This window comes from Salvelinus alpinus, chromosome 4 (assembly GCF_045679555.1).
Source record: "Salvelinus alpinus chromosome 4, SLU_Salpinus.1, whole genome shotgun sequence".
In the NCBI taxonomy this organism is placed as follows: domain Eukaryota; kingdom Metazoa; phylum Chordata; class Actinopteri; order Salmoniformes; family Salmonidae; genus Salvelinus; species Salvelinus alpinus.
Window position 1 is genome coordinate 71,028,949 of NC_092089.1, and position 26,683 is coordinate 71,055,631.

General features: G+C 42.7%; 2 protein-coding genes across 3 annotated transcripts; one reads left to right on the forward strand and one right to left on the reverse strand.

The window, feature by feature from the left end:
• Positions 1–10,045: 10,045 nt before the first annotated feature.
• Positions 10,046–11,578, reverse strand: LOC139574322 (uncharacterized). Its single transcript, XM_071398794.1, has 4 exons — positions 11,182–11,578; positions 10,906–10,969; positions 10,644–10,726; positions 10,046–10,474 (listed from the first exon to the last, which is right to left on the reverse strand). The coding sequence occupies exons 1-4, from the start codon at positions 11,443–11,445 to the stop codon at positions 10,175–10,177; spliced, it is 711 nt and encodes a 236-aa protein (XP_071254895.1). The 5' UTR covers positions 11,446–11,578; the 3' UTR covers positions 10,046–10,174.
• Positions 11,579–15,719: 4,141 nt separating this feature from the next.
• Positions 15,720–26,638, forward strand: LOC139574326 (signal-transducing adaptor protein 1-like). 2 transcript variants are annotated; one of them, XM_071398797.1, is made up of 10 exons: positions 15,820–16,057; positions 24,296–24,367; positions 24,468–24,584; positions 24,713–24,769; positions 24,926–25,098; positions 25,185–25,316; positions 25,523–25,592; positions 25,770–25,872; positions 25,999–26,175; positions 26,292–26,638. In XM_071398797.1, exons 1-10 carry the CDS (start codon positions 15,956–15,958, stop codon positions 26,315–26,317), a joined length of 1,029 nt encoding a protein of 342 aa, XP_071254898.1. In that variant the 5' UTR covers positions 15,820–15,955; the 3' UTR covers positions 26,318–26,638. The 2 variants fall into 2 exon arrangements, with proteins under 2 accessions (XP_071254899.1, XP_071254898.1); XM_071398798.1 differs by lacking the exon at positions 24,296–24,367 and having other exon boundaries at positions 15,720–16,057.
• The last annotated feature ends 45 nt before the right edge of the window (positions 26,639–26,683 follow it).

Here is a 26,683-nt window from a genome sequence, read left to right on the forward strand (position 1 = left end):
TGATGAGAGAGCCTATAGGAAGGACGTCAGAGACCTGGCAGTGTGGTGCCAGGACAACAACCTCTTTCAATGTGAGCAAGACAAAGGAGATGATCGTGGACAACAGGAAAAGGAAGGCCGAACAGGCCCCCAACAGTGGAGCGGGTCGAGCGGGTCGAGAGTTTCAAGTTCCTTGGTGTCCACATCACCAACAAACTATCAACACACCAAGACAGTCGTGATGAGGGCACGACAACACCTTTTCCCCCTCACAAGACTGAAAAGATTTGGCATGGGTCACCAGATTCCCAAAAGGTTCTACAGCTGCACCATCGAGAGTATCCTGACCAGTTGCATCACCACCTGGTATGCCAACTGCTCGGCATCCGACCATAAGGCGCTACAGAGAGTAGTGCGTACGGCCCATTACATCACGGGGGCCAAGCTTCCTGCTATCCAGGACCTGTACACTAGGTGGTGTCAAAGGAAAGCCCAAAAAATTGTCAGTCACGTTGACTCGGTACCGGTACCCCCTGTATATAGCCTCATTATTGTTATGTCATCTTATTGTGTTACTTTTTAATACATTTTTTACTTTAGTTTATTTAGCTAATCTTTTCTTAACTCTATTTCTTGAACTGAATTGGTGGTTAAGGGCTTGTAAGTAAGCATTTCACGGTAAGGTCTACACCACCCTTCAAACTAACCCTACACTCATTAAAACCCACCACCACATTCCACTACTTTGACCCTATCTAGTCCTGCACCATGTCAATGGCCTGGGAAGATGGGACACCACCACTCAACACACCCTGTAACTCTTCTGAAGTCAAATCTCATATACCCAAATACTTCTCTGCAGCTGCCACCACAGCATATATTTTCTGTGATTTACATTCCATTTCTGTGGTACAGTTAATAACCATTGCTATGAACACTAAGAAGCCAACCTTACTGAAGCATATCAGTGGGGTTGGGTTAAATGCGGAAGACACATTTCAGTTGAAGGCATTCAGTTGTACAACTGACTAAGTATCCCCCTTTCCCTTCCCTATTACTCGTTGTCCTTTCCCTCTGTGCTGGCACAGATCTACTACTCACAGGAATCCTCTCAGGATCCCTCACCCATGACCCATTCTCCTCTACTTTCTTCACTGCCTCAGCATACAACACCTTCTGCACTACTCTGACTCTAGCCATCTCAACCTGCCTCTCTGGCACCGGACACTTCCGATCCCCAGCAACGTGGGCACCCCTATAGTTGACACACACAACTTTATCCACCGAAACTACACAATCCTCTAACACCAGGAATCTTCAACTTCAATTGCTCCACCTCCACACTTAACGCTACCCCAGAAATCACTCCTTTCAATGGTGCCCTGTTCCTAAGAGCAAAGCAAGAAACAGATCTTGACCCAAGTTGTGTGACACGGAGCACCTGCTCCCTCTGGTCAGAAGAAACACAAACAAATATCACAAGTCCACTACAGGTTACCTTCACTGATTCAACTGCACCCAACTCCTTTCTCAACCACCCCGAAACAACAAATGGATCGGCCAAAAGGCAAGGACCCACTTTCTCCAACGATTTCATTCCTACTGAACCAGATTCTTCTTTATCATGTCCATTGATGCCAGGCTCGGGTTCCGAGCTCTTCACCACACCTTCTACCTCACTTAACTTGCCCTCATTCACTTCCATTTCACCTCCAGAACTCGGTCTGGTGCACTGCTCACTCGACACCAGTGGTGGAAAATGACTCAATTGTAATACTTGAGTAAAAGTAAAGATACAGTAATAGAAAATGACTCAAGTAAAAGTGAAAGTCACCCAGTAAAATACTACTTCAGTAAAAGTCTAAGTATTTGGTTTTAAATATATTTAAGTTTCAAAAGTAAATGTTATTGCTAAAATATACTTAAGTATCAAAAGCAGTGGCCACACACAGAAAAATGACCCCCAAACTCAACTCTGTTCAACTTCCTTAGCGGCGGAAAACCTTCAGCTCTTCTTTCGTCTCTCTGAACGCTGGACCTCGTTCATTCTCACATAAACTGTGATTTTAAATCATGTATTGCAAAGAAATAGGCTTCAACTTATTTAAAACATGTAATTTAACATATTTCTGGGAATCTCATTATATTCCTTGTATTTTAACAGTAAAAAACAAGTCTAAAAGGACATGATTCAGTATCCAAAAGAAACAAGGTAATGCCCTGATAGTGATCTCAACTATGGGGTAAAACAGACAGGGTTGACTTAGATTGTTGACAACATGTACATTTTTATTTATTTATTTTTATTTTACCGTTATTTTAACAGGTAAGTTGACTGAGCACACGTTCTCAGTAAACTAGATTTTGTCTCCAAAGTTCACTGAAAACATAAATTAATTTGCATACAATGAGCACTTGCCTCAAATACATTGTTACAGTTGTTGGTAGGCTGGCTAGCGAATTTTTGCCATATTAGCATTGACATTAAATCAGTCCAAACACCTCAAAAGCAGACATGGTATCATGAACAGATGAAACTAGCTGAAAAAAGCCACTTACGATTCCACACATGGGAGTTTCTTTTAATTGTTGCTTGCTATCTGGCCATCCAGAATCACAAAAAGACATGCCTTCTGCCCCATTGAAGCGTGAGCATCCTTTTTGTGACGTTGTCAGCTAACCTAAAAACACCAAGCAGAGAGAATTCTCGCTAAGCGCGTCATTGGAGCATGTGTCGATATCAGTTTTCTACATTCAAATCTTACCTACATTAGAAATATTCCACAATACTGACAACATACCGTATCAGCTCCTAGAGAGACATTACCACCGATGACTGCAAATATTGAGGCGGCTTATTCTAATGCTTACTCTATAATAATGCACTAAATCAAAATTTGGCACAACATTGTGCATGTTAGGCTACACACCATGAAGTACACTGAGTGTACAAAACATTAAGGACACTGGCTCTTTCTATGGCAAGCTATGATCCCTTATTGATGTCACTTGTTAAATCCACTTCAATCAGTTTAGATGAAGGGGAGGAGACAGGTTAAAGAAGAGCATTTAATCCTTGAGATAATCAAGACGTGGATTGTGTATGTGTGCCATTCAGAGGGTGAATAGGCAACACAAAATATTTAAGTGCCTTTGAACAGGGTATGCTAGCAGGTGCCAGGCGCACCGGTTTGTGTCAAGAACTGCAACGCTGCTGGGTTTTTCACGCTCAACTTTTTCCCATGTGTATCAAGAATGGTCCAACACCCAAAGGACATCAAGCCAACTTGACACAACTGTGGGAAGCATTGGAGTCAACATGGGCCAGCATTCCTGTGGAACGCTTTTGACACCTTGTAGAGTCCATGCTCCCAGTGTTGCCATGTGTTTTCTAGGGAAATTGGGCTACTTTGTATTGGTCACGTGTTGCAGGTTTTTGGGCTATTTCTAAGTAGCACCGGGGCCTCCTTGGCATTTCTCGTAAAAAAAAATATATTTCACTGTGACCTGCTGCTGACTGTCAGGCAGTGAGTCAGGCTGTTGCTGAGTGAGTGAGTATTGGGTAGGGACGGAGAGGGGTGTGTGTGTGTGTGTGTGTTGAGAGAGCGCTACAGCTTTTGACTGAGTCAGGTGAGCGAGAGGCGAGGACACGTCATGACAACTTTTTACCAGGGTAGGCTATTTAGATTGTTATTATGCAGAAACCAATTTCCAACTATTTTGCCGTAAAATACATTAATATGCTAGAACTGATGCACATCAAGAAATAATGGGAAAAACGACTTTGGCCGCACTAGAGCCGACTTTTCTGGTAAGATGCCGGCATCACCCCAGAAGCGGCCTGATGCAATTTTAAATAAATGTATTCAAAATTACCCAATTTAGTCATTTTAAATATTACTATTATACATTTTATACATACAAATTATACCCATCAACACATTGTTTACATACTTGTATTTATTTATTTTTTACCCCCTTTTCGTCATATCCAAACAATTGTCTTGTCCCATCGCTGCAACTCCCATATGGCCTCTGGAGAGGTGAAGGTCAAGAGCCTTGCGTTGTCCGAAACACAACCCTGCCAAGCCGCACTGCTTCTTGACACAATGCACGCTTAACCCGGAAGCCAGCCGCACCAATGTGTCGGGGGAAACACTGTACACCTGGTGACCATGTCAGTGTGCATGCGCACGGCCTGCCACAGGAGTCGCTACAGTGCGATGAGACAAGGACATCCCGGCCTGCCAAACCCTCCCCTAACCAGGGCGATGCTGGGCCAATTGTGTGTCGCCTCATGGGTCTCTCGGTCGCAGCCGGCACGGGTATCGAGCCAGCGTCTGTAGCAACGCAGTTTGCACTGGGATGCAGTGTCTTAGACCGCTGCGCCACTCAGGAGGCCCCTGTAACGCTCGTCTTCCTCCTCTTCTGAGGAGGAGTAGTAGGAAGGATCGGAGGACCAATGCGCAGCGTGGTAAGTTTCCATATTTTAATAAAGCAAATAGAACACTGAACAAAACAACAAAGTGAAACGAATGAAAACGAAACAGTCCCGTATGGTTAGACACAGACACAGGAACATTTCCCACAACCCACAATGACAAACAGGCTACCTAAATATGGCTCCCAATCAGAGACAACGACTGACACCTGTCTCTGATTGAGATCCATATCAGGCCAAACACATAGAAACAGACAAACTAGACATACAACATAGAATGCCCACTCACATCACACCCTGACCAAACAAAACATAGAAACATACAAAGCAAACTATGGTCAGGGCGTGACAGCCCCATCCACAAAGTTTTCAATGCTTATCAATTGCCTTGCACAAAGTATCAAAATACTCAAATATTACTTAAACAGGACTCTTAAAGAATTTAATTTAAATTCAAATTTAATTTTTTGATCACAGAAACAATGAGAAAATATGGAAAAATAAATAAATATAAAGCAGCCAGTGTAATCATCTGCCAGAGAGTAGCCACAATCGGCCCGAGCCCCAAGTAATACATTTGGGCTAGATAACTCACACCGGAATCGGCCCGAGCTCAATCCTCGCATCCTAGCCATAACTAATAATGCCGAAGGCGGCCCAGACTCGGGCCACATGGCAGTCCCCCGACTCTCAGCTGGAAACGGCCCAGATCCATTGTGCTAGCTGGGCTACCTGGAGCTGGCAAACCAATTTCATAAATAGCTTATAACTATATAACTATAACTATTTCCCATGATGTCAAGCAAAGAGGCACTGAGTTTGAAGGTAGGCCTTGAAATACATCCACAGGTAAACCTCCAATTGACTCAAATGATGTCAATTAGCCTATCAGAAGCTTCTAAATCCATGACATCCTTTTCTGGAACTTAGTGTATGTAAACTTCTGACCCACTGGAATTGTGACACAGTGAATTACAAGTGAAATAATCTGTCTGTAAACAATTGTTGGGAAAATGACTTGTGTCATGCACAAAGTAGATGTCCTAACCGACTTGCCAAAACTCTAGTTTGTTAACTTCTTTGGGATAGGGGGCAGTATTTTCACATCCGGATGAAAAGCGTGCCCAGAGTAAACGTTGATGAAAGATACAAGTGTTATACATAGGATTAAAGATAAACTTCTCCTTAATGCAACCGCTGTGTCAGATTTCAAAAACGCTTTATGGCGAAAGCACACCATGCGATAATCTGAGTACAGCGCTCAGCCACAAAAACAAGCCATACAGATACCCGCCAAGTTGTGGAGTCAACAAAAGTCCGAAATAGCTTTATAAATATTCCCTTACCTTTGATGATTTTCATCGGAATGCACTCACAGGAATCCCAGTTCCACAATAAATGTTTGTTTTGTTCGATAAAGTCCATCTTTATGTCCAAATATCTCCTTTTTGTTTGCGCGTTTAGTTCACTAATCCAAATGCACAAAGCGCGGGCACTAAGTCCAGACGAAAAGGCAAAAAAGTTCCATTAATGTTCGTAGAAACATGTCAAACGATGTATATAATCAATCTTTAGGATGTTTTTATCATAAATCTTCAATAATATTCCAACCGGACAATTCCGTTGTCATTAGAAAGGAAAGGGAACGGAGCTCGCGCTCACGGCCACGCTCGATAAACAACTCATGGCTTTCAGCTGAGCCACTAACTCTGAGTGATCTTATTCTCTCCCCTTTCACAATAGAAGCCTGAAACAACTTTCTAAAGACTATTGACATCTAGTGGAAGCCTTAGGAAGTGCAATCTGACCCCATTTACACTGGATATTGGATAGGCAATCACTTGAAAAACTACAAACCTCAGATTTCCCACTTCCTGGTTGGATTTTTCTCAGCTTTTCGCCTGCCATATGAGTTCTGTTATACTCACAGACATCATTCAAATAGTTTTAGAAACGTTAGCGTGTTTTCTATTCAAATCTACTAATAATATGCATATCCTAGCTTCTGGGCCTGAGTAGCAGGCAGTTTACTCTGGGCACGCTTTTCATCCGGACGTGAAAATACTGCCCCCTATCCAAAAGAAGTTAACAAGAAATTTGTGGAGTGGTTGAAAAACAGCAGGTGTGATGTTCGGCTGTACCGATCCTGTGCAGGTGTTGTTACATGTGGTCTATCACTGTGAGAACGATCAGCTGTTCGTCCTGTCTCCCTGTAGCGCTGTCTTAGGCGTCTCACAGTACGGACATTGCAATTTATTGCCCTGGCCATATCTGCAGTCCTCATGCCTCCTTGCAGCATGCCTAAGGCACGTTCACGCAGATGAGCAGGGACCCTGGGCATCTTTCTTTTGGTGTTTTTCAGAGTCAGTAGAAAGGCCTCTTTAGTGTCCTAAGTTTTCATAACTGTGACCTTAATTGCCTACCGTCTGTAAGCTGTTAGTGTCTTAACGACCGTTCCACAGGTGCATGTTCATTAATTGTTTATGGATCATTGAACAAGCATGGGAAACAGTGTTTAAACCCTTAATTAACAATGAAGATCTGTGATGTTATTTGGATTTTTACTAATTATCTTTGAAAGACAGGGTACTGAAAAAGGGACGTTTCTTTTTTTGCTGAGTTTATTCAGAACCCTTGACTTTTTCCACATTATGTTACAGCCTTATTCTAAAATTGATTAAATTGGGGGGTTTTCTTCATCAATCTACACACAATACTCCATAATGACAAAGCAAAAACAGGTTTTTCGAAATCTTTGCCAATTAATATTTTAAAAAACAAGCTTGGCACACCTGTATTTGGGAAGTTCTCCCATTCTTCTTCTACAGATTCTCTCAAGCTCTGTCAGGTTGGATGGTAAGCATTACTGCAAAGCTATTTTCAGGTCTCTCTAGAGATGTTCCATCGAGTCCGGGCTCTGGCTGGACCACTCAAGGATATTCAAAGACTTGTCCTGAAGCCAATCCTGTGTTATCTTGGCTTTGTGCTTAAGGTTGTTGTCCTGTTGGAAGGTGAACCTTCGTCCCAGTCTGAGGTCCTGAGAGCTCTAGAGCAGGTTTTCATCAAGGATCTCTCTGTACTTTGCTCCATTCATCTTTCCCTCGATCCTGACTAGTCTCCCAGTCCCTTCCTCACAGCATAATGCTGCCAACACCATGCTTCACCGTAGGCATGGTGCCAGGTTTCCTCCAGATGTGACGCTTGGCGTTCAGGCCAGTGAGTTCGATCTTGGTTTCATCAGACCAGAGAATGTTGTTTCTCATGGTCAGAGTCCTGTAGGTGCCTTTTGGCAAACTCCAAGCGGGCTGTCATGTGCCTTTTACTGAGGAGTGGCTTCTGTCTGGCCACTCTACCAAAAAGGCCTGATTGGTGTAGTGCTGCAGAGATGGTTGTCCTTTTGGAAGGTTCTCCCATCTCCACAGAGGAACTCTGGAGCTCTGTTAGAGTGACCATCAGGTTCTTAGTCACCTCCCTGACCTAGGTCCTTCTCCCCGATTGATCAGTTTGGCCGAGCGGCCAGCTCTAGGAAGAGTCTTGGTGGTTCCAAACTTCTTCCATTTAAGAATGATGGAGGCCACTGTGTTCTTGGGGACCTTCAATGCTGCCGACATTTTTTGGTACCCTTCCCCAGATCTGTGCCTTGACACAATCCTGTCTCGGAGCTTTACGGACAATTCCTTTGACCTCATGGCTTGGTTTTTGCGCTAACATGCGCTGTCAGCTGCATGCACTGTCACCTTACATAGACAGGTGTGTGCCTTTCCAAACCATGTCCAATCAAATTAATTTACCACAGGTGGACTCAAACCAAGTCATAGAAACATCTCAAGGATGATCAATGGAAACAGGATGCACCTGAGCTCAATTTCGAATCTCATAGTAAACGGTCTGAATACTTAAGTAAATAAGGTATTTCAGTTTTTTAAATGTTATTATAAATTTGTTATTATGATGTATTTTGTGTACATTGATGAGGACATTTTATATTTAATCCATATTAGAATTAGGCTGTAACGTAACAAAATGTGGAAATAAATACAATATACATATATAATATATATGTACAGTACCAGTCAAAAGTTTGGACACACCTACTCATTCAAGGTTTTTTCTTTATTTTTACTATTTTCTACATTGTAGAATAATAGTGAAGACATCAAAACTATGAAATAACACATTTGGAATCATGTAGTATCCAAAAAAGTGTTCAAGATATATTTTATATTTGAGATTCTTCATAGTAGCCACCATTTGTGTTTATGACAGCTTTGCACACTCTTGGCATTCTCTCAACCAGCTTCATGAGGAATGCTTTTCCAACAGTCTTGAAGGAGTTCCCACATATGCTGAGCACTTGTTGACTGCTTTTCCTTCAGTCTGCGGTCCAACTCATCCCAAACCATCTCAATTGGGCTGAGGTCGGGTGATTGTGGAAGGCAGGTCATCTGATGCAACACTCCATCACTCTCCTTCTTGGTCAAATAGCCCTTACACAACCTGGAGGTGTGTTTTGGGTCATTGTCCTGTTGAAAAACAAATGATAGTCCCACTAAGCGCAACCAGATGGGATGGCGTATCGCTGCAGAATGCTGTGGTAACCAATCTGGTTAAGTGTGCCTTGAATTCTCAATAAATCGCAGACAGTGTCACCAGCAAGCACCCCCACACCATCACACCTTCTCCTCCATGCTTCATGGTGGGAACCACACATGCGGAGATCATCTGTTCACCTACTCTATGTCTCACAAAGACATGGCGGTTGGAACCAAAAATCTCAAATTTGGACTCATCAGACCAAAGGACAGATTTCCACTGGTCTAATGTCCATTGCTCATGTTTCTTGGCCCAAGCAAGTCTCTTCTTCTTTTTGGTGTTCTTTAGTAGTGGTTTCTTTACAGCAATTTGACCATGAAGGCCTGATTCACGCAGTCTCCTCTGAACAGTTGATGTTGAGATGTATCTGTTACTTGAACTCTGTGAAGCATTTATTTGGACTGCAATCTGAGGTGCAGTTAACTCTAATGAACTTGTCCTCTGCAGCAGAGGTAACTCGGTGTCTTCCTTTCCTGTGGTGGTCCTCATGAGAGACAGTTTCATCATAGCGCTTGATGGTTTTTGCGACTGCACTTAAAGAAACATGGAAAGTTCTTGAAATGTTCCATATTGACTGACCTTAATGTCTTAAAGTAATGACGGACGATCGTTTCTCTTTGCTTATTTGAGCTGTTCTTACCATAATTTGGTCTTTTACCAAATAAGGCTATCTTCTGTGTACCACCCCGACCTTGTCACAACACAACTGATTGGCTCAAACGCATTAAGAAGGAAAGAAATTCCACAAATTAACTTTGAACAAGACACACCTGTTAATTGAAATGCATTCCAGATGACTACCTTATGAAGCTGGTTGAGAGAATGCCAAGAGTGTGCAAAGCTGTCATAAACACAAAGGGTGGCTACTTTGAAGAATCTCAAATGTAAAATACATTTTGAATTGTTTAACACTTTTTTGGTTACTACACTACATGTGTTATTTCATAGTTTTGATGTCTTCACTATTATTCTACAATGTAGAAAATAGTAAAAAATAAAGAAAAACCCTTGAATGAGTAGGTGTGTCCAAACTTTTGACTGGTACTGTATATATTTATTTATTTACACATGACCTTTCCATATCTTCCGTGACCCAAATTTGGGTCAGTAGTAATCGCTGGATTAAAGCATTCTGTAGGCTGCTTTTCATGTTAGGATACTTTACGTAGGCCTACCCTCCCTACCATGCCTGGTGTCAGCAATCAAATTCAGAATGGAAACAATACCACAGACATACACAAGGACGTTGAATGTAAAATATGTAACATTGCATAACCAAGCAATAACCTGTAAGAGGCAAGACATGATAAACTCCACACACAAAAATATCAGGCACAATAGTGTGGAGGCAAACCACCACAACACCCATAGGGGGAGCCAAATGATCTGGAGGAGCAGAGATAGTAGAGACACTAGTGTCCAGATCACTCTAGGCAGAAAGAGACCATCATGCTGGGTAACCTTGAAGAGAAACAAAGGTAGGATTATGGAACAACCGAGACATACTTCCATTCTTTTGTTATTTTCGTTCTCTCTGAACCCAACACACACAGTGTAACACAACAACAGAAAAGGTGTTTTATAACACTGCTCTGGACTGAATGTGGTATGGTTGTAGATGGGGCCAAACCTGGTTCGGGAGGTCTGAAGGGTAGATTTCCAGCTGTGTCCGATAATCTTCGTCTGCGATCTTCCAAAGGGAGTACACTTTTACTGGGGAATGAGTAAGAAGAACAGTTTGAAGAGCACAGTAAGTAATGTGCTCATACATCTACATTATAATTGATCTATCTATCCATTTGTATATTTCCCCCAACTGTTTAAATACTATTCTTCGCTGTGGGGTGTATTGGAAACTATCATATCTTTGGTATTGGTTATTGTGTACTCACAGAGAGCAATAACTGTTAGGAGTATGATCATCAGCTGTAACCAGCTCACATATCCACCAGACGTCTGATAGGAAAGAGGGAGAAGTTCAGTAAACTACTGTTGGATACCAACATTTAAAAATCATTCATTGGAATTTCATACAAATAAAATAAACCTGACTTTCAAGGCAACTCTCTCTGTCATGGTAACTAGTCACATCACACCAGATATTCTTGAGTCCCATATATGAAGAAAGAGCAACCAAAGGTTTGGTGTCACCTCAGACCCGGACTCACCTCAGAGGCCCCTGTAACAGTATTACCCTCAGTCCTCTGTTGATGTTTGCGGAATGTGTTGGCAATGTTAGCCAGCCTATAGTTTCTGACGATATCACTGTTGTCTTTGAATTCTCTTCGACATTCAGGACAGCTGTAATTGTTGTGGCACCTCATGCTCTGGATGCAGGGCAGGCAGTAGCTGTGTCCACATGGGAACTGGTGGGGATCATTTAGTATCTCATAGCAGACGAGACAAGTCAACTCCGGCAGAACACTGTCCATTTTGACAGAGTCAAGTATCTAATCCAACACCCACTTTAACACTTCACACAGCAATTTGACAGAGAAAAGATTAACATAAAGAAGCAAGAGCAACTACTGCAAGCAGTCTTAAAAAACGAAAGCAAAAGGAAAGTTATTGAGTTATTTCCTGTGTGGGAGGGGCCTGTGTGCGCCTGTGTGTATGTGTGTGTGTGTGTGTGTGTTTAGGATTTAAGCAAAACGCAAGTATTATATAGCTAACTTTGTCCAATGAACGCTGCAAGGCTTAAGGCTTAATTTACAAAGCTTTAACAAGCATTACAATGTATTATTCTAGACATGATCAGAGGGAGAGAGAAAGCATAGCCTGAAAGGCCATGCCCCAAGAGTCCCTGGGGAGGAGGGAGACAGAAAGAGAGAGAGTATATCTCACCAGTCAGGAGCAAAATAGAAAGAGACAATTAATCTACGAGCCTTTTATAGGCATCTGACTTGTTTGGATTCAAAATCTGACTCGTTGACTAATGGCATTACTACTGAGTTAAACCTTCAGAGTCGATTGTGGCACCCGTGCTATCTGTTGTTTTGCATGGGCTGCATCTCAATCCACCGCAGCCGCCTATGTCGGCCTTCCACATCTGTGGTGGGAAGTGGCAGAGCTACAGCACTGCTTGTCAGACTAGGAGACATCACGAAAATCGGTCTTTTCACTAAAAAGTATGTAGCATCTGACCGGTTTGGCCTACAAAACTAATATAATTCTATGGAAAGATGAGACTCTCACGAACAAGATGATGTTCTCCATTTTGCTCTACTACCCCCACAAGCCCCACGGGACTTGTCGGTACCCCTGATGTGCCAACTTCTGTCTGTAGCGTCTGAACCGTTTGGGCTACAAACTACACTGAACTAAAATATAAACACAACATGGAAAGTGTTGGTCCCGTGTTTCATGAGCTGAAATAAAATATCTCCGAAATTTTTTATATGCACAAAAAGCTTATTTATGTCAAATTTTGTGCACAAATGTGTTTACATCCTTGTTGCACAGGTGCACCTTGTGCAGGGGACAATAAATAGCCAGTCTAAAATGTGCAGTTTTGTCACACAACACAATGCCACAGATGTCTCAGGTTGAGGGAGCGTGCAATTGTCATGCTGACAGCAAGAATGTCTACCAGAGCTGTTGCCAGAGAATTTAATGTTAATATCTCTACCATCGTTTTAGAGAATTTGGCAGTACGACCAACCAGCCTTACAATCGCAGACCACATGTAACCACTCCAGCCCAGGACCTCTACATCCAGCTTCTTCATCTGAGGAATAGTCTGAGATCAGCCACCCGGACAGCTGATGAAACTGGGATTGCTCAACCGAAACATTTCTGCACAAACTGTCAGAAACAGTCTCAGGGAAGCTCATCTGCGTGCTCGTCATCCTCACCAGGGTCTTGACCTGACTACAGTTCGGCGTCATAATCTACTTCAGTTGGCAAAAGTTCACCTTCAATGGCCACTGGCAACTGTACCAGGCAGATGGCATTGTGTGGGCGAGCGGTTTGCTGATGTCAACGTTGTGAACAGAGTGCCCCATGGTGGCGGTGGGGTTATGGTATGGACAGGCTTAAGCTACAAACAACAAACACAATTGCATTTTATCAATGGCAATTTGAATGCACAGAGATACAGGGATGAGATCCTGAGGCCCAATGTCGTGCCATTCATCCGCCGCCACCACCTCATGTTTCAGCACGATAATGCATGTCACAAGGAAATGTACACAACTCCTGGAAGCTGAAAAGGTCCCAATTCCTCCATGGCCTGCATACTCACCAGACATGTCACGGATTGAGCATGTTTGGGGCATTTTGAAAAAATGTCCTTCCTATATATTTATATTACCAAAATTATGTGGACACCTGCTCGTCAAACATCTCATTACAAAGTGTTATGCATTAATATGGAGTTGGTCCCCCCTTTGCTGCTACAACAGCCTCCACTCTTCTGGGAAAGGTTTCCACTAGATGTTGGAACATTGCTGCCGGGACTTGCTTCCATTCAGCCACAAGAGCATTAGTGAGGTTGGGCGCTGATGTTGGGCGAATAGGCCTGGCTCGCAGTCGATGTTCCAATTCATCCCAAAGGTGTTCGATGGGGTTGAGGTCAGGGCTCTGTGCAAGCCACAGAACCCTGACTAAGGGGCCTAGCCCAAGTTCTTTCACACCGATCTCGACAAACCATTTCTGTTTGGACTTCGCTTTGTGTACGGGGGCATTGTCATGTTGAAACAGGAAAGGGCCTTCCCCAAACTGTTGTCACAAAGTTGGAAGCACAGAATTGTCTAGAATATCATTGTATACAGCAGCGTTAAGATTTCCCTGCACTGGAACTAAGGGGCCTAGCCCAAACCATGAAAAACAGCCCCAGACCATTATTCCTCCTCCACCAAACATTACAGTTGGCACCATGCATTGAGGCAGGTAGCGTTCTTCTGGCATTCATCAAACCCAGATTTGTCTGTCGGACTGCCAAGCCTGACGCTTGGCATTGCGCATGGTGATCTTAGGCTTTGTGCGGCTGCTCGGCCATGGAAACCCATTTCATGAACCTATGTGCTTCAGCACTCGCCGGTCCCGTTCTGTGCTCTTGTGTGGCCTACCACTTTGCGGACAAGCCGTTGTTGCTCCTAGGTGTTTACACTTCACAATAACAGCACTTACAGTTGACGAGGGCAGCTCTAGCAGGGCAAAAATGTAATGAACTAACTTGTTGGAAAGGTGGCATCCTATGACGGTGCCATATTGAAAGTCACTGAGCTCTTCAGTAAGGCCATTCTACTGCCAATGTTTGTGTATGGAGATTACATGGCTGTGTGCTCGATTTTATACACCTGTCAGCAATGGGTGTGGCTGAAATAGCCGAATCCTCTCATTTGAAGGGGTGTCCATATACTGTTGTATATATAGTGTCTCCCCTTGATATAAGAGACACTTCAAAACATTATTCCTTATGATTCCAATTTTTTTACTTGCTGTTTTGCCATTAATTAACGTGTTATTCAATTACATTTTTTATATATTTTATTTTATACCTACAGGTGTCCTAAAATTCCAAATCAAATCGCTAAATGATACACGGTATGGTCATTTAAAAACAATTCCAAATGTTAGTTTAGTAGAACCCCCCTCGCAAAAGCTAGACGGCGTGGCTAGACGGTATGGCTAGTGTGGCTAGACGGTGCACTGTCCCTCTCTCAGCACATATCAAAGCTGTAGGCTAAAGTTAAATCTAGACTTGGTTTCCACTATCGAAATCGCTTCTCTTTCACCCAAGCTGCCAAACTAACCCTGATTCAGATGACCATCCTACCCATGCTAGATTACAGAGACATAATTTATAGATCGGCAGGTAAGGGTGCTCTCGGAGCGTCTAGACGTTCTTTACCATTCAGCCATCAGATTTGCCACCAATGCTCCTTATAGGACACATCACTGCACTCTATACTCCTCTGTAAACTGGTCATCTCTGTATACCCGTCGCAAGACCCTCTGGTTGATGCTTATTTATTAAACCCTCTTAGGACTCAGTCCTCCCTGTCTGAGATACCTACTGCAGCCCTCATCCTCCACATATAACACCCGTTCTGCCAATCACATTCTGTTAAAGGTCCCCAAAGCACACACATCCCTGGGTCGCTCCTCTTTTCAGTTCGCTGCAGCTAGCGACTGGAACGAGCTGCAACAAGCACTCAAACTGGACAGTTTTATCTCAATCTCTTCATTCAAAGACTCAATCATGGACACTCTTACTGACAGTGGTGGCTGCTTTGTGTGATGTACTCTACGTTTGTTTATGTGTAACTCTGTGTTGTTGTTTTTGTCACACTGCTTTGCTTTATCTTGGCCAGGTCGCAGTTGTAAATGAGAACTTGTTCTCAACTGGCCTACCTGGTTAAATAAAGGTTTAATAAAATAAAAAATAAATAAAAAGGCTTAGACTTTTCGGGGTTAACTTCCAATCAGATACAGTATCAGACCTACAGGATGTAAAGACAACAGGACCTCTGCTACCCAGACGTGTGACAAAATGGATGTTGGAGAGATCATGCAGCATTCCTGAGACAACACAAAGGAAAACCTTCCGTACAGTTGATAAGAGTCACTTCGGAGGTTGGGCCAGTTGTGCCAGTTCCAGGTCTAAAGTGCCAAAGGACGCCCTAGTACCTAGAGGTGTTACTTTCCACTCTGTAAATCACTGCACTGCTTCCTCATTCCCTAAGTCCAACCAGCCTTATACTGACCAAGGACTGAGGGAGAGAGAGGACGATAAGCTAAGTCAATGACTCACGCGGACAGATAAAACAACAACACTAAAAGTTCTGAGATAATTAGATCAAGTGGTGGACAGAGCCACAGGGATCTGGATCTACATGTATAGTGGTTTAAACTTAAGTCAAACTTAAAGTTTATGTGAACTGAACTGGATTAACCCAAACAGAGTTGAGCTAAGCAGGACCAGGACAAAGTGGAACCATGACAGCAACCACTAGACGGGTTTACAAGAGGAGGGAGACCATCACAGCCCTTCCTCTGTATTACTCAGGACAGCTGCTGAAGAAATACACTGGAGAGAAGGTAACGAACAGGAGAGAGAGAATGGGTGATAGGCCAATAAGGACTGGCAGAGAGAAAATGACAGACTGACCCTTACGAAAATAATAAAGTAAAAAAATTGATATATTTAACATCACGTAATACATGTATATGCAACTAGCATCTTTGCTCAAATGCATGTAATTTCCCAGAAATGCATGGCTATGACATCTAGTCTACCTGGTGGCCAAAGTGGTTCCTAATGCAGCTTCTTCAATTACTATTTTCGTATTGATCAATGGAGATTTGAATTTAAATGTTTTATTTAACCTATATTTAACTAGGCAAGTCAGTTATGAACAAAAATCTTATTTACAATGAGGCCTACCAGAAGGCAAAAGGCCTCCTGCGGGTACGAGGGCTTGGATTAAAAAGAAAAAAGAAATAAAAATATAGGACAAAACACACATCACGACAAGAGAGACACCACAACACTACATAAAGAGAGACCTAAGACAACAACATAGCATGGCAGCAACACATGAAAACACAGCATGGTAGCAACACAACACGACAACAACATGGTAGAAACACATGTCAGCAGCACAACATGGTAGCAGCACAAAAATAATGTACAAACATTATTGGGCACAGACAACAGCACAAAGGGCAAGAAGGTAGAGACAACAATACATCACACAAAGCAGCCACAACTGTCAGTAAGAGTGTCCTTGATTAAGTCTTTGAATGAAGAGATTGAGATAAAACTGTCCAGTTTGAGTGTTTGTTGCAGCTCGTTCCAGTTGCTAGCTGCAGCGAACTGAAAAGAGGAGCGACCCAGGGATGTGTGTGCTTTGGGGACCTTTAACATAATGTGACTGGCAGAACGGGTGTTGTATGTGGAGGATGAGGGCTGCAGTAGGTATCTCAGATAGGGGGGAATGAGGCCTAAGAGTATTTTATAAATAAGCATAAACCAGTGGAGATAATTGTTTTGCCAACCAAACAAAACTTTGGCAGTGATATAATTTAAATTGTCAATTTTGGGGGGGAGATTTCAACTAATTTAAACATTCTGTCATAAAGAGCACATGTTAAACTTCATTAAAAAAACATCTTGAGAGGGGAAAAAAATACTATAGTAAGTGCCTCTCTTCAGCTTAATGAAATAATGAAATCGGGCATTAGGCTGTTTATAAATTATATATAAAAATATTTTTTTATGGATTTTAACATGAACTGTACATTGTACAACACTTCAGAATAAAGTGCCTTCAGAAAGTATTCACACCAGTTGACTTTTTCCACATTTTTCTTTGTTACGAATTGGGATTAAAATGGATTTGATTGTATGTTTTTTCAACGATATACACAAAGTACTCTGTCAAAGTGGAAGAAAAAATGTATATTTTGAAAAAGATTAATTAAAAATAAAACACTAATATATGTTGATTAGATAAGTATTCAACCCCCTCGGTCAATACATGTAAGATTGCCTTTTGGCAGCGATTACAGTTGTGAGTCTTTTTGAGTAAGTCTCCAGAGCTTTGCACACCTGGATTGTACAATACTTGCCAATTATAATTTTTTACACTATTCAAGCTCTATCAAGATGGTTGTTGATCATTACTAGACAGTCATTTTCAAGTCTTTCCATAGATTTTCAAGCCGATTTAAGTACGAACTGTAACTAGGCCACACAGGAACATTCAATGTCGTCTTGGTAAGCAACTCCAGTGTATATTTGGCCCTGAATTTAACTTCTTGTCCTGCTGAAAGGTGAATTTGTCTCCCAGTGTTGGAAAGCAGACTGAACCAGGTTTTCCTCTCGAATTTTGCATGTGCTTAGCTCTATTCCGTTTCTTTTTATCAACAAAAAAAACTCCCTAGTCCTTGCCGATGACGAGCATATCCATAACATGATGCAGCCACTACCATCCTTGAAAATATGAAGACTGATACTCAGTGATGTGTTGTGTTGGATTTGCCCTAAACAACACTTTTTATTCAGGACAAAAAGTTAATTTCTTTGACAATTTTTGGGCAGTATTATTTTAGTGCCTTATTGCAAACAGGATGCATGTTTTGGAACATTTTGAGTCTATACAGACTTCCTCCTTTTCACTCTGTTAATTAGGTTAGTATTGTTGAGCCATCCTCAGTTTTCTCTTATCACAGCCATTAAACTCTGTAACTGTTTTAAAATCACCATTGGCCCAATGGTGAAATCACTGAGCGGTTTCCTTCCTCTCCGGCAACTGAGTTAGGAAGGACACCTGTATCTTTGTAGTGAAAGGGTGTATTGATACACCATCCAAAGTGTAATTAATAACTTCACCATGCTCAAAGGGATATTCAGTGTCTGTTTTTTTCTTTTACCCATCTACCAACAGGTGCCTTCTTCTTTGCGAAGCATTGGAAAACCTCCCTGGTCTTTGTGGTGAATCTCTGCTTGAAATTCACTACTCGGCTGATGTGTGGGGTACAGAGATGAGGCAATGATTAAAAAATATATATAATTGATATTATTGCACACAGAGTGAGTCCATGCAACTTATGTGACTTGTTAAGAACATTTTTACCTTTGGACGTATTTAGTCTTGCCATAACAAAGGAGTTAAATAGTTATTGTGGCAGGTAGCCTAGAGGTTTGAGCGTTGGGCCAGTAACCGAAAGAGTTGCTAGATCGAATCCCTGAGCTGACAAGGTATAAATCTGTCGTTCTGCCCCTGAACAAGGCAGTTAACCCACTGTTCCTAGGCTGTCATTGTAAACAATAATTTGTTCTTAACTGAAATGCCTAGTTACATTTTTTTAAATAAACTCAAAATATTTCAGCTTTAAATGTGTATAAATTTCAACAACAAAAAATATAAATTTGAATTCAGGCTGTAACACAACAAAGTGTGGAAAAGGTTAAGGGGTGCGAATACTTCTGAAGGCACTGTATTTCAAAGTGTAGGTCTAGGTTTTGTGCATCCAATGAGAGGTATGATACGGCTCTACAGTGTTGGGTTAGCAGTGTTATGGTGCGTTAGTAACCAAGTGAGAAGTGGGAATTTACCACATCTGGGAAAAATCCACTTGGACGGCCCTCCAACTGGTAATTACTAGTTAAATCAGCCATGAATCCTCATGACAGGGAGAATGGAAAGTTGTTCTGTATTACAGGGAGGGGCAATTGAATGCAAGTTTCACAAAAAATGTTAAACATTTCTAGCTTGTCTATCTATGCGTGACAGGGCATCCTGTTACACATCCTGAGTTTTATGCTCTACCTGCTCAGTTTTTCACCACAAAACACCAGAAAATGGCCTAAAAGAGTAGAACCAGCTCACCTGGTTTTACACTATGATTTGACTATTAGATGTTCAATGTTTCTTTTAAAATAAATGTTTAAAAAGGAATAGTTTCACCATATTAAAATGAGAGTTCAGTTCACATAACATAACAGGGTTGACCTTCAAATGAGGAACAGAAGTAAATGAATCATTAATCACATAATCTTTCATAAATAACTTTGTCAAAGTAACAAAATAACTAGGGCTTTACAATGATGGTGAAAACTTGGACACACCTACTCATTCAAGGGTTTTTCTTTATTTGTACTATTTTCTACATTGTGACTACATTAACACTATGAAATAACACATATGGAATCATGTAGTAACCAAAAAAGTGTTAAACAAATTAAAATATATTTTATCTTTGAGATTCTTCAAAGTAGCCACCCTTTGCCTTGATGACAGCTTTACACACTCTTGGCATTCTCTCAACCAGCTTCACCTGGAACGCTTTTGAAACAGTCTTGAAGGACTTCCCACATATGCTTTTTTTCACCTTTATTTAACCAGGTAGGCTAGTTGAGAACAAGTTCTCAATTACAACTGCGACCTGGCCAAGATAAAGCAAAGCAGTTCGACACATACAACAACACAGATTTACACATGGAATAAACAAACATACAGTCAATAATACAGTAGAAAAAGTCTATATACAGTGTGTGCAAATGAGGTAAGATAAGGGAGGTAAGGCAATAAATTTGCCATGGTGGCGAAGTATTTACAATATAGCAATTAAACACTGGAGTGACAGATGTGCAAAAGATGAATGTGCAAGTAGAGATACTGGGGTGTAAAGGAGCAAGATAAATAAATAAATACAGTATGGGGATGAGGTAGTTGGACGGGCTATTTACAGATGGGCTATGTACAGGTGCAGTGATCTGTGAGATGCTCTGACAGCTGGTGCTTAAAGTTAGTGAGGAAGATATGAGTCTCCAGCTTCAGTGATTTTTGCAGTTTGTTCCAGTCATTTGCAGCAGAGAACTGGAAGGAATGGCGGCCAAAGGAGTAATTGGCTTTGGGGGTGACCAGTGAAATATACCTGCTGGAGCGCGTGCTGCGGGTGGGTGCTGCTATGGTGACCAGTGAGCTGAGATAAGGCAGGGCTTTACCTAGCAAAGACCTGTAGATGACCTGGAGCCAGTGGATTTGGCGACGAGTATGAAGCGAGGGCCAGCCAACGAGAGAGTACAGGTCGCAGTGGTGGTTAGTATATGGGGCTTTGGTGACAAAACGGATGGCACTGTGATAGACTGCATCCAGTTTGTTGAGTAGAGTGTTGGAGGCTATTTTGTAAATGACATCGACGAAATCGAGAATCGGTAGGATGGTCAGTTTTACGAGGGTATGTTTGGCAGCATGAGTGAAGGATGCTTTGTTGCGAAATAGGAAGCCGATTTTAGATTTCATTTTGGATTGGAGATGCTTAATGTGAGTCTGGAAGGAGAGTTTACAGTCTAATCAGACACCTAGGTATTTGTAGTTGTTCACATATTCTATGTCAGAACTGTCCAGAGTAGTGATGCTGGACGGGCGGGCAGGTGCGGGCAGCGATCAGTTGAAGAGTATGCATTTAGTTTTACTTGCATTTAAGAGCAATTGGAGGCCACGGAAGGAGAGCTGTATGGCATTGAAGCTCATCTCGAGGTTAGTTAACACAGTATCCAAAGAAGGGACAGAAGTATACAGAATGGTGTCGTCTGCGTAGAGGTGGATCAGAGAATCACCAGCAGCAAGAGCGACATCATTGATGTATACAGAGAAGAGAGTCGGCCTGAGAATTGAACCCTGTGGCACCCGCATAGAGACTGCCAGAGGTCCGGACAACAGGCCCTCCGATTTGACACACTGAAGAGAGAGAAGTAGTTGGTGAACCAGGCGAGGCAGTCATTTGAGAAACCAAGGCTGTTGAGTCTGCCTATAAGAAGGTGGTGATTGACAGAGTCGAAAGCCTTGGCCAGGTCGATGAATACGGCTGCACAGTATTGTCTCTTATCAATGGCGGTTATGATATTGCTTAGGACCTTGAGCGTGGCTTAGGTACACCCATGACCAGCTCTGAAACCAGATTGCATAGCGGAGAAGGTACGGTGGGATTCGAAATGGTCGGTAATCTGTTTGTTAACTTGGCTTTCGAAGACCTTAGAAGGCAGTGTAGGATAGATATAGGTCTGTAGCAGTTTGGGTCTAGAGTGTCTCCCCCTTTGAAGAGCAGCTTTCCAATCTTTGGGAATCTCAGACGATACGAAAGAGAGGTTGAACAGGCTAGTAATAGGGGTTGCAACAATTTCGGCAGATAATTTTAGAAAGAGAGGGTCCAGATTGTCTAGCCCGGCTAATTTGTAGGGGTCCAGATATATATATATATTTTTACCCCCTTTTTCTCCCCAATTTCGTGGTATCCAATTGTTAGTAGTTACTGTCTTGTCTCATCGCTACAACTCCAGTATGGGCTCGGGAGAGACGAAGGTCGAGAGCCATGCGTCCTCCGAAACACAACCCAACCAAGCCGCACTGCTTCTTAACACAGCGCGCATCCAACCCGGAAGCCAGCCGCACCAATGTGTCGGAGGAAACACCGTACACCTAGCGACCTGGTCAGCGTGCACTGCGCCCGGCCCACCACAGGAGTCGCTAGTGTGCGATGAGACAAGGATATCCCAACCGGCCAAACCCTCCCTAACCCGGACGACGCTAGGCCAATTGTGCGTCACCCCATGGACCTCCCGGTCGCGGCCGGCTGCGACAGAGCCTGGGCTCGAACCCAGGGGTCCAGATTTTGCAGCTCTTTCAGAACATCCGCTATCTGGATTTGGGTGAAGGAAAAATGGGGGAGGCTTAAGCGAGTTGCTGTGGGGGGTGCAGGGCTGTTGACCGGGGTAGGGGTAACCAGGTGGAAAGCATGGCCAGCCGTTGAAAAATGCTTATTGAAATTCTCAATTACAGCGGATTTATTGGTGGTGACATTTTTTCCAAACCTCAGTGCAGTGGTTAGCTGGGAGGAGGTGCTCTTATTCTCCATGGACTTTACAGTGTCCTAGAACTTTTTTGAGTTTGTGCTAGAGGATGCAAATTTCTGTTTGAAAAAGCTAACCTTAGCTTTCCTAACTGCCTGTGTATATTGGTTCCTAACTTCCGAAAAGTTCAATATCACGGGGGCTATTCGATGCTAATGCAGTACGCCACAGGATGTTTTTGTGCTGGTCAAGGGCAGTCAGGTCTGGAGTGAACCAAGGGCTATATCTGTTCCTGGTTCTAATTTTTTTGAATGGGGCATGCTTATTTAAGATGGTGAGGAAGGCACTTTTAAAGAATAACCAGGCATCCTCTACTGATGGGATGAGGTTAATATCCTTCCAGGATACCCGGAAGGAAAGGCCTGCTCGCTGAAGTGTTTTAGGGAGCGATTGACAGTGCTGAGCACTTGTTAGCTGCTTTTCCTTCACTCTGCGGTCTAACTCATCCCAAATCATCTCAATTGGGTTGAGGTCGGGTGATTGTGGAAGGCAGGTCATCTGATGCAGCACCATCACTCTCCTTCTTGGTAAAATAGCCCTTACACAGCCTGGAGGTGTTTGTTGGGTCATTTTCCTGTTGAAAAACAAATGATAGTCCCACTAAGCGCAAACCAGATGCGATGGCGTATCGCCGCAGAATGCTATGGTAGCCATGCTGGTTAAGTGTGCCTTGAATTCTAAATAAATCACAGTGTCACCAGCAAAGCACCCCCACACCATCACACCTCCTCCTCCATGCTTCCCGGTGTGAACCACACATGCGGAGATCATCCATTCACCTACTCTGCGTCTCACAAAGACACAGTGGTTGGAACCAAAAATCTCAAATTTGGTCTCATCAGACCAAATGACAGATTTCCACCGGTCTAATGTCCATTGCTTGTGTTTCTTGGCCCAAGCAAGTCTCTTCTTATTATTGGTTTCCTTTAGTAGTGGTTTATTTTCAGCAATTCGACCATGAAGGCCTGATTCACTCACTCTTCTGAACAGTTGATGTTGAGATGTGTCTGTTACTTGAACACTGTGAAGCTGTATATAGACTATTTTTTTTCTATTGTGTTATTGACTGTACGCTTGTTTATTCCATGTGTAACTCTGTGTTGTTGTTTGTGTCGCACTGCTTTGCTTTATCTTGGCCAGGTCGCAGTTGTAAATGAGAACTTGTTCTCAACTATCTTACCTGGTTTAATAAAGGTGAAATTAAAAATAAATTAAAAACATTTATTTGGACTGCAATCTGAGTTGCAGTTAACTCTAATGAACTTATCCTCTGTAGCAGAGGTAACTCTGGGTCTTCCTTTCCTGTGGCAGTCCCCGTGAGAGTTTCATCATAGTGCTTGATGGTTTTTGCGACTACACTTGAATAAACTTTGAAAGTTCCTGAAATGTTCCTGATTGACTGACCTTCATGTCTTAAAGTAATGATGGACTGTCCTTTCTCTTTGATTATTTGAGCTGTTCTTGCCATAATATGGACTTGGTCTTTTACCAAATAGGGCTATCTTCTGTACACCACCCCTACCCTGTCACAACACAGCTGATTGGCTCAAACGCATAAAAGAAGGAAATCAATTCCACAAATGGACTTTTAACAAGACACACCTGTTAATTGAAATGCATTCCAGATGACTACCTTCTGAAGCTGGTTGAGAGAATGCCAAGAGCGTACAAAGCTGTCATAAACACAAAGCGTGGCTACTTTGAAGAATCTCAAATATAAAATATTTGTTTAACACTTTTTTTGGTTACATGATTCCATATGTGTTATTTCATAGTTTTGATGTCTTCACTATTATTCTACAATGTAGAAACTTTTGACTGGTAAAGTATACTTATCAAAGTAAATCAATTCATTTGGGCATGTTTCTGCAAGTGTAGAGCAATGGACTTCATGTTGAATATGGTTTGGACTTTTCCAGGAATTTAAGAACTTTTATGGGGAGCTCCGTGGATCTACAATCTTTCTGTACACAGACGAGATGCATGACACAGTAAGAGAATAGCTGCACTCATCTAATCTCTCGGTTGTATTGTATCAAGTGTTGGAATCTATCTATGGCTTGACTAATCAGATACGTAATTCCCTATCAGTACTCAGAGAAACTGGACCTTCAGATGTTGAAGTCGATGTCGATGGATTCTCCTTATCAAAACAACAGGTCGACCATCTACACTCTCACCCTGACCAATGAGGAAGTGCAGCTAAAGGTCATTTATGTTACATTCAGTCAAGTTATTGCCACTCCTAATCAGAATGTGTTACTGGCAAACAGCCATAAAGTGGTTGCACAATCCTGCAGATTTAAGAGACAGGTATCTGTTGATATCTGATCTAGGTGGATAACCCCAACACAGGAGAGGAGTGGAGAGGCTTCATCATGACTGTGGCCACTGTGAGTATGTAACACATACACACATAGGGATGTCAGGGTTAAATCCTCATTCTGACTCACTTTCCTGAGAGTTAAGTAAGAACAGAGAACTTGTAGATTAAACTAAAGAGCAAAGTAAATATAAACATGCAATTTCTTTGACAATGTGCCCTGTAGAAGGAGATCCCCAGTAAACTGCAGCTGCTCCCTGGTCAGATGCTGAGGCTGCAAGAGGTTCTGTCTGAGGAGAAGAAGAGACAGGCCCCATGTCCTACCCTGCCTTACACCACCTACCATATCCATCCCTCCTTATGCGACACATATGACGACGCCCTCTCTGGAACCCCCCCGTGAGTATTGCCATGTTTCTATTCATTATTTTGATACAAAATGTATTTTATCTCCTCTCACCCTCCTTTTCTTCTCCTCTCTCCAGCTGTTTCTTTCCTGTGTCTCGACAGAAGGCAGAGAAAATGTTGAAGGAGAACACAGAGTACGGCAGCATCATTCTCCGCCCCTCGACTGACAACACTAACTACGCCATCACCTTGAGACAGGACTACCCCAGGTCTTGAACTTAAACATCTCACCCCTGATCTTTAACCCAGAACTCCAACACCCTGTAACTTACAGGCCTCAAGTTTCTCCCCCCTTCACTAAACAAGCCTTTATTGAAAACAGCACCCAAGCCCTATCATACAAGTGTGTCTGGTTGAGGGAGTAGAGAGGAGACCGAGTACTCTTGAGATTTACCAGACTCTTTCTATCTTTCAGTGGCCCAGTGATGAAGAACTACAAAGTGCTTTCCATAGACACAGACTTCGTCATAGAACTCGATGCCCCGGTGAGTCCTGCTCCTGCAGCCTGATTCCTGTACTGAATGTCTGACACTCATCCCATCAGGATGGGCTCAAAACACAGCACTGATATGAGACGACACTCTGTATATGCTTAGTGTCTTGACAGCCCTTCAAGTTTGTCCGATATGAGGTAACATCCTAATGTCTGTCCGTTTCATCAGGTGACTGTCCCTTCCCTGGGGGCAGTGCTAGATCACTTCCTGAAAGCGACAGAGTTCCGTCTGCACCCATACCTGGTTCCCCAGCCCTACGACACCTGCATTGGTGAGAGAGCGTCACAACACGACAAATAAGTTGACTCACCACTGAAGGCTAAACTTATCCCCATAACAATCATATCATTACTCCTGTATCGTACAGGGTGTGTAACTTGTGACCTGTACCCATCAGATTTGCCACTCGCATTGCCCTGTTTTCCACCCAAACCGGTCCCCCGGGCGAGAGTGGCACCGATGATCCACACAAAGTCCCCGAAAGGGAGCACCCCTCCCTCCTTTCCCAAACTACCAATCAAAGCCACAGAGGCAGGAAACGAATATCAGGATGCAGATGAAGTATTAACTCCAGGTGTGTGGGTCACAATCAACTTCAAAGCATCAGTGTGTTTACAATAGACGTGGCTGCAGTCTCAGACTTGTAAGTTCTCTTCAGTCCGTCTCTACTCTCTGTTTTCGTCTCTCCAGACCCCAGACCTGAAGACCTGGATTAGGAGCTCCGCACAGCAGTACCGAAGGGGATGAAACAGACCTACACAGGGGAACAGTTCACACACTACACAAAAATCACACACACACAGAGCAACATTGTCACGAATGAACCCACTTGATCTATAGCATCTAGCAAGTTTTTATTTCTCAGTGGTTTTGTACCCAAATGTCACGTTGGCGAGGAAACATCCTGTCAATCAGCCTTGTAAAGATGTGTACACTATAGTAAATGCACCTTTTGTTTTTGAGCTCATGCTTGGCTCCAGTTAAAAATTAGCCAATGAGATGTAGATTTATATAATAAAATGGTGTATAAAGATGAACACTGGCCTAGATATCTGAATTGTCAGCTTCTGACCTTTGCACGC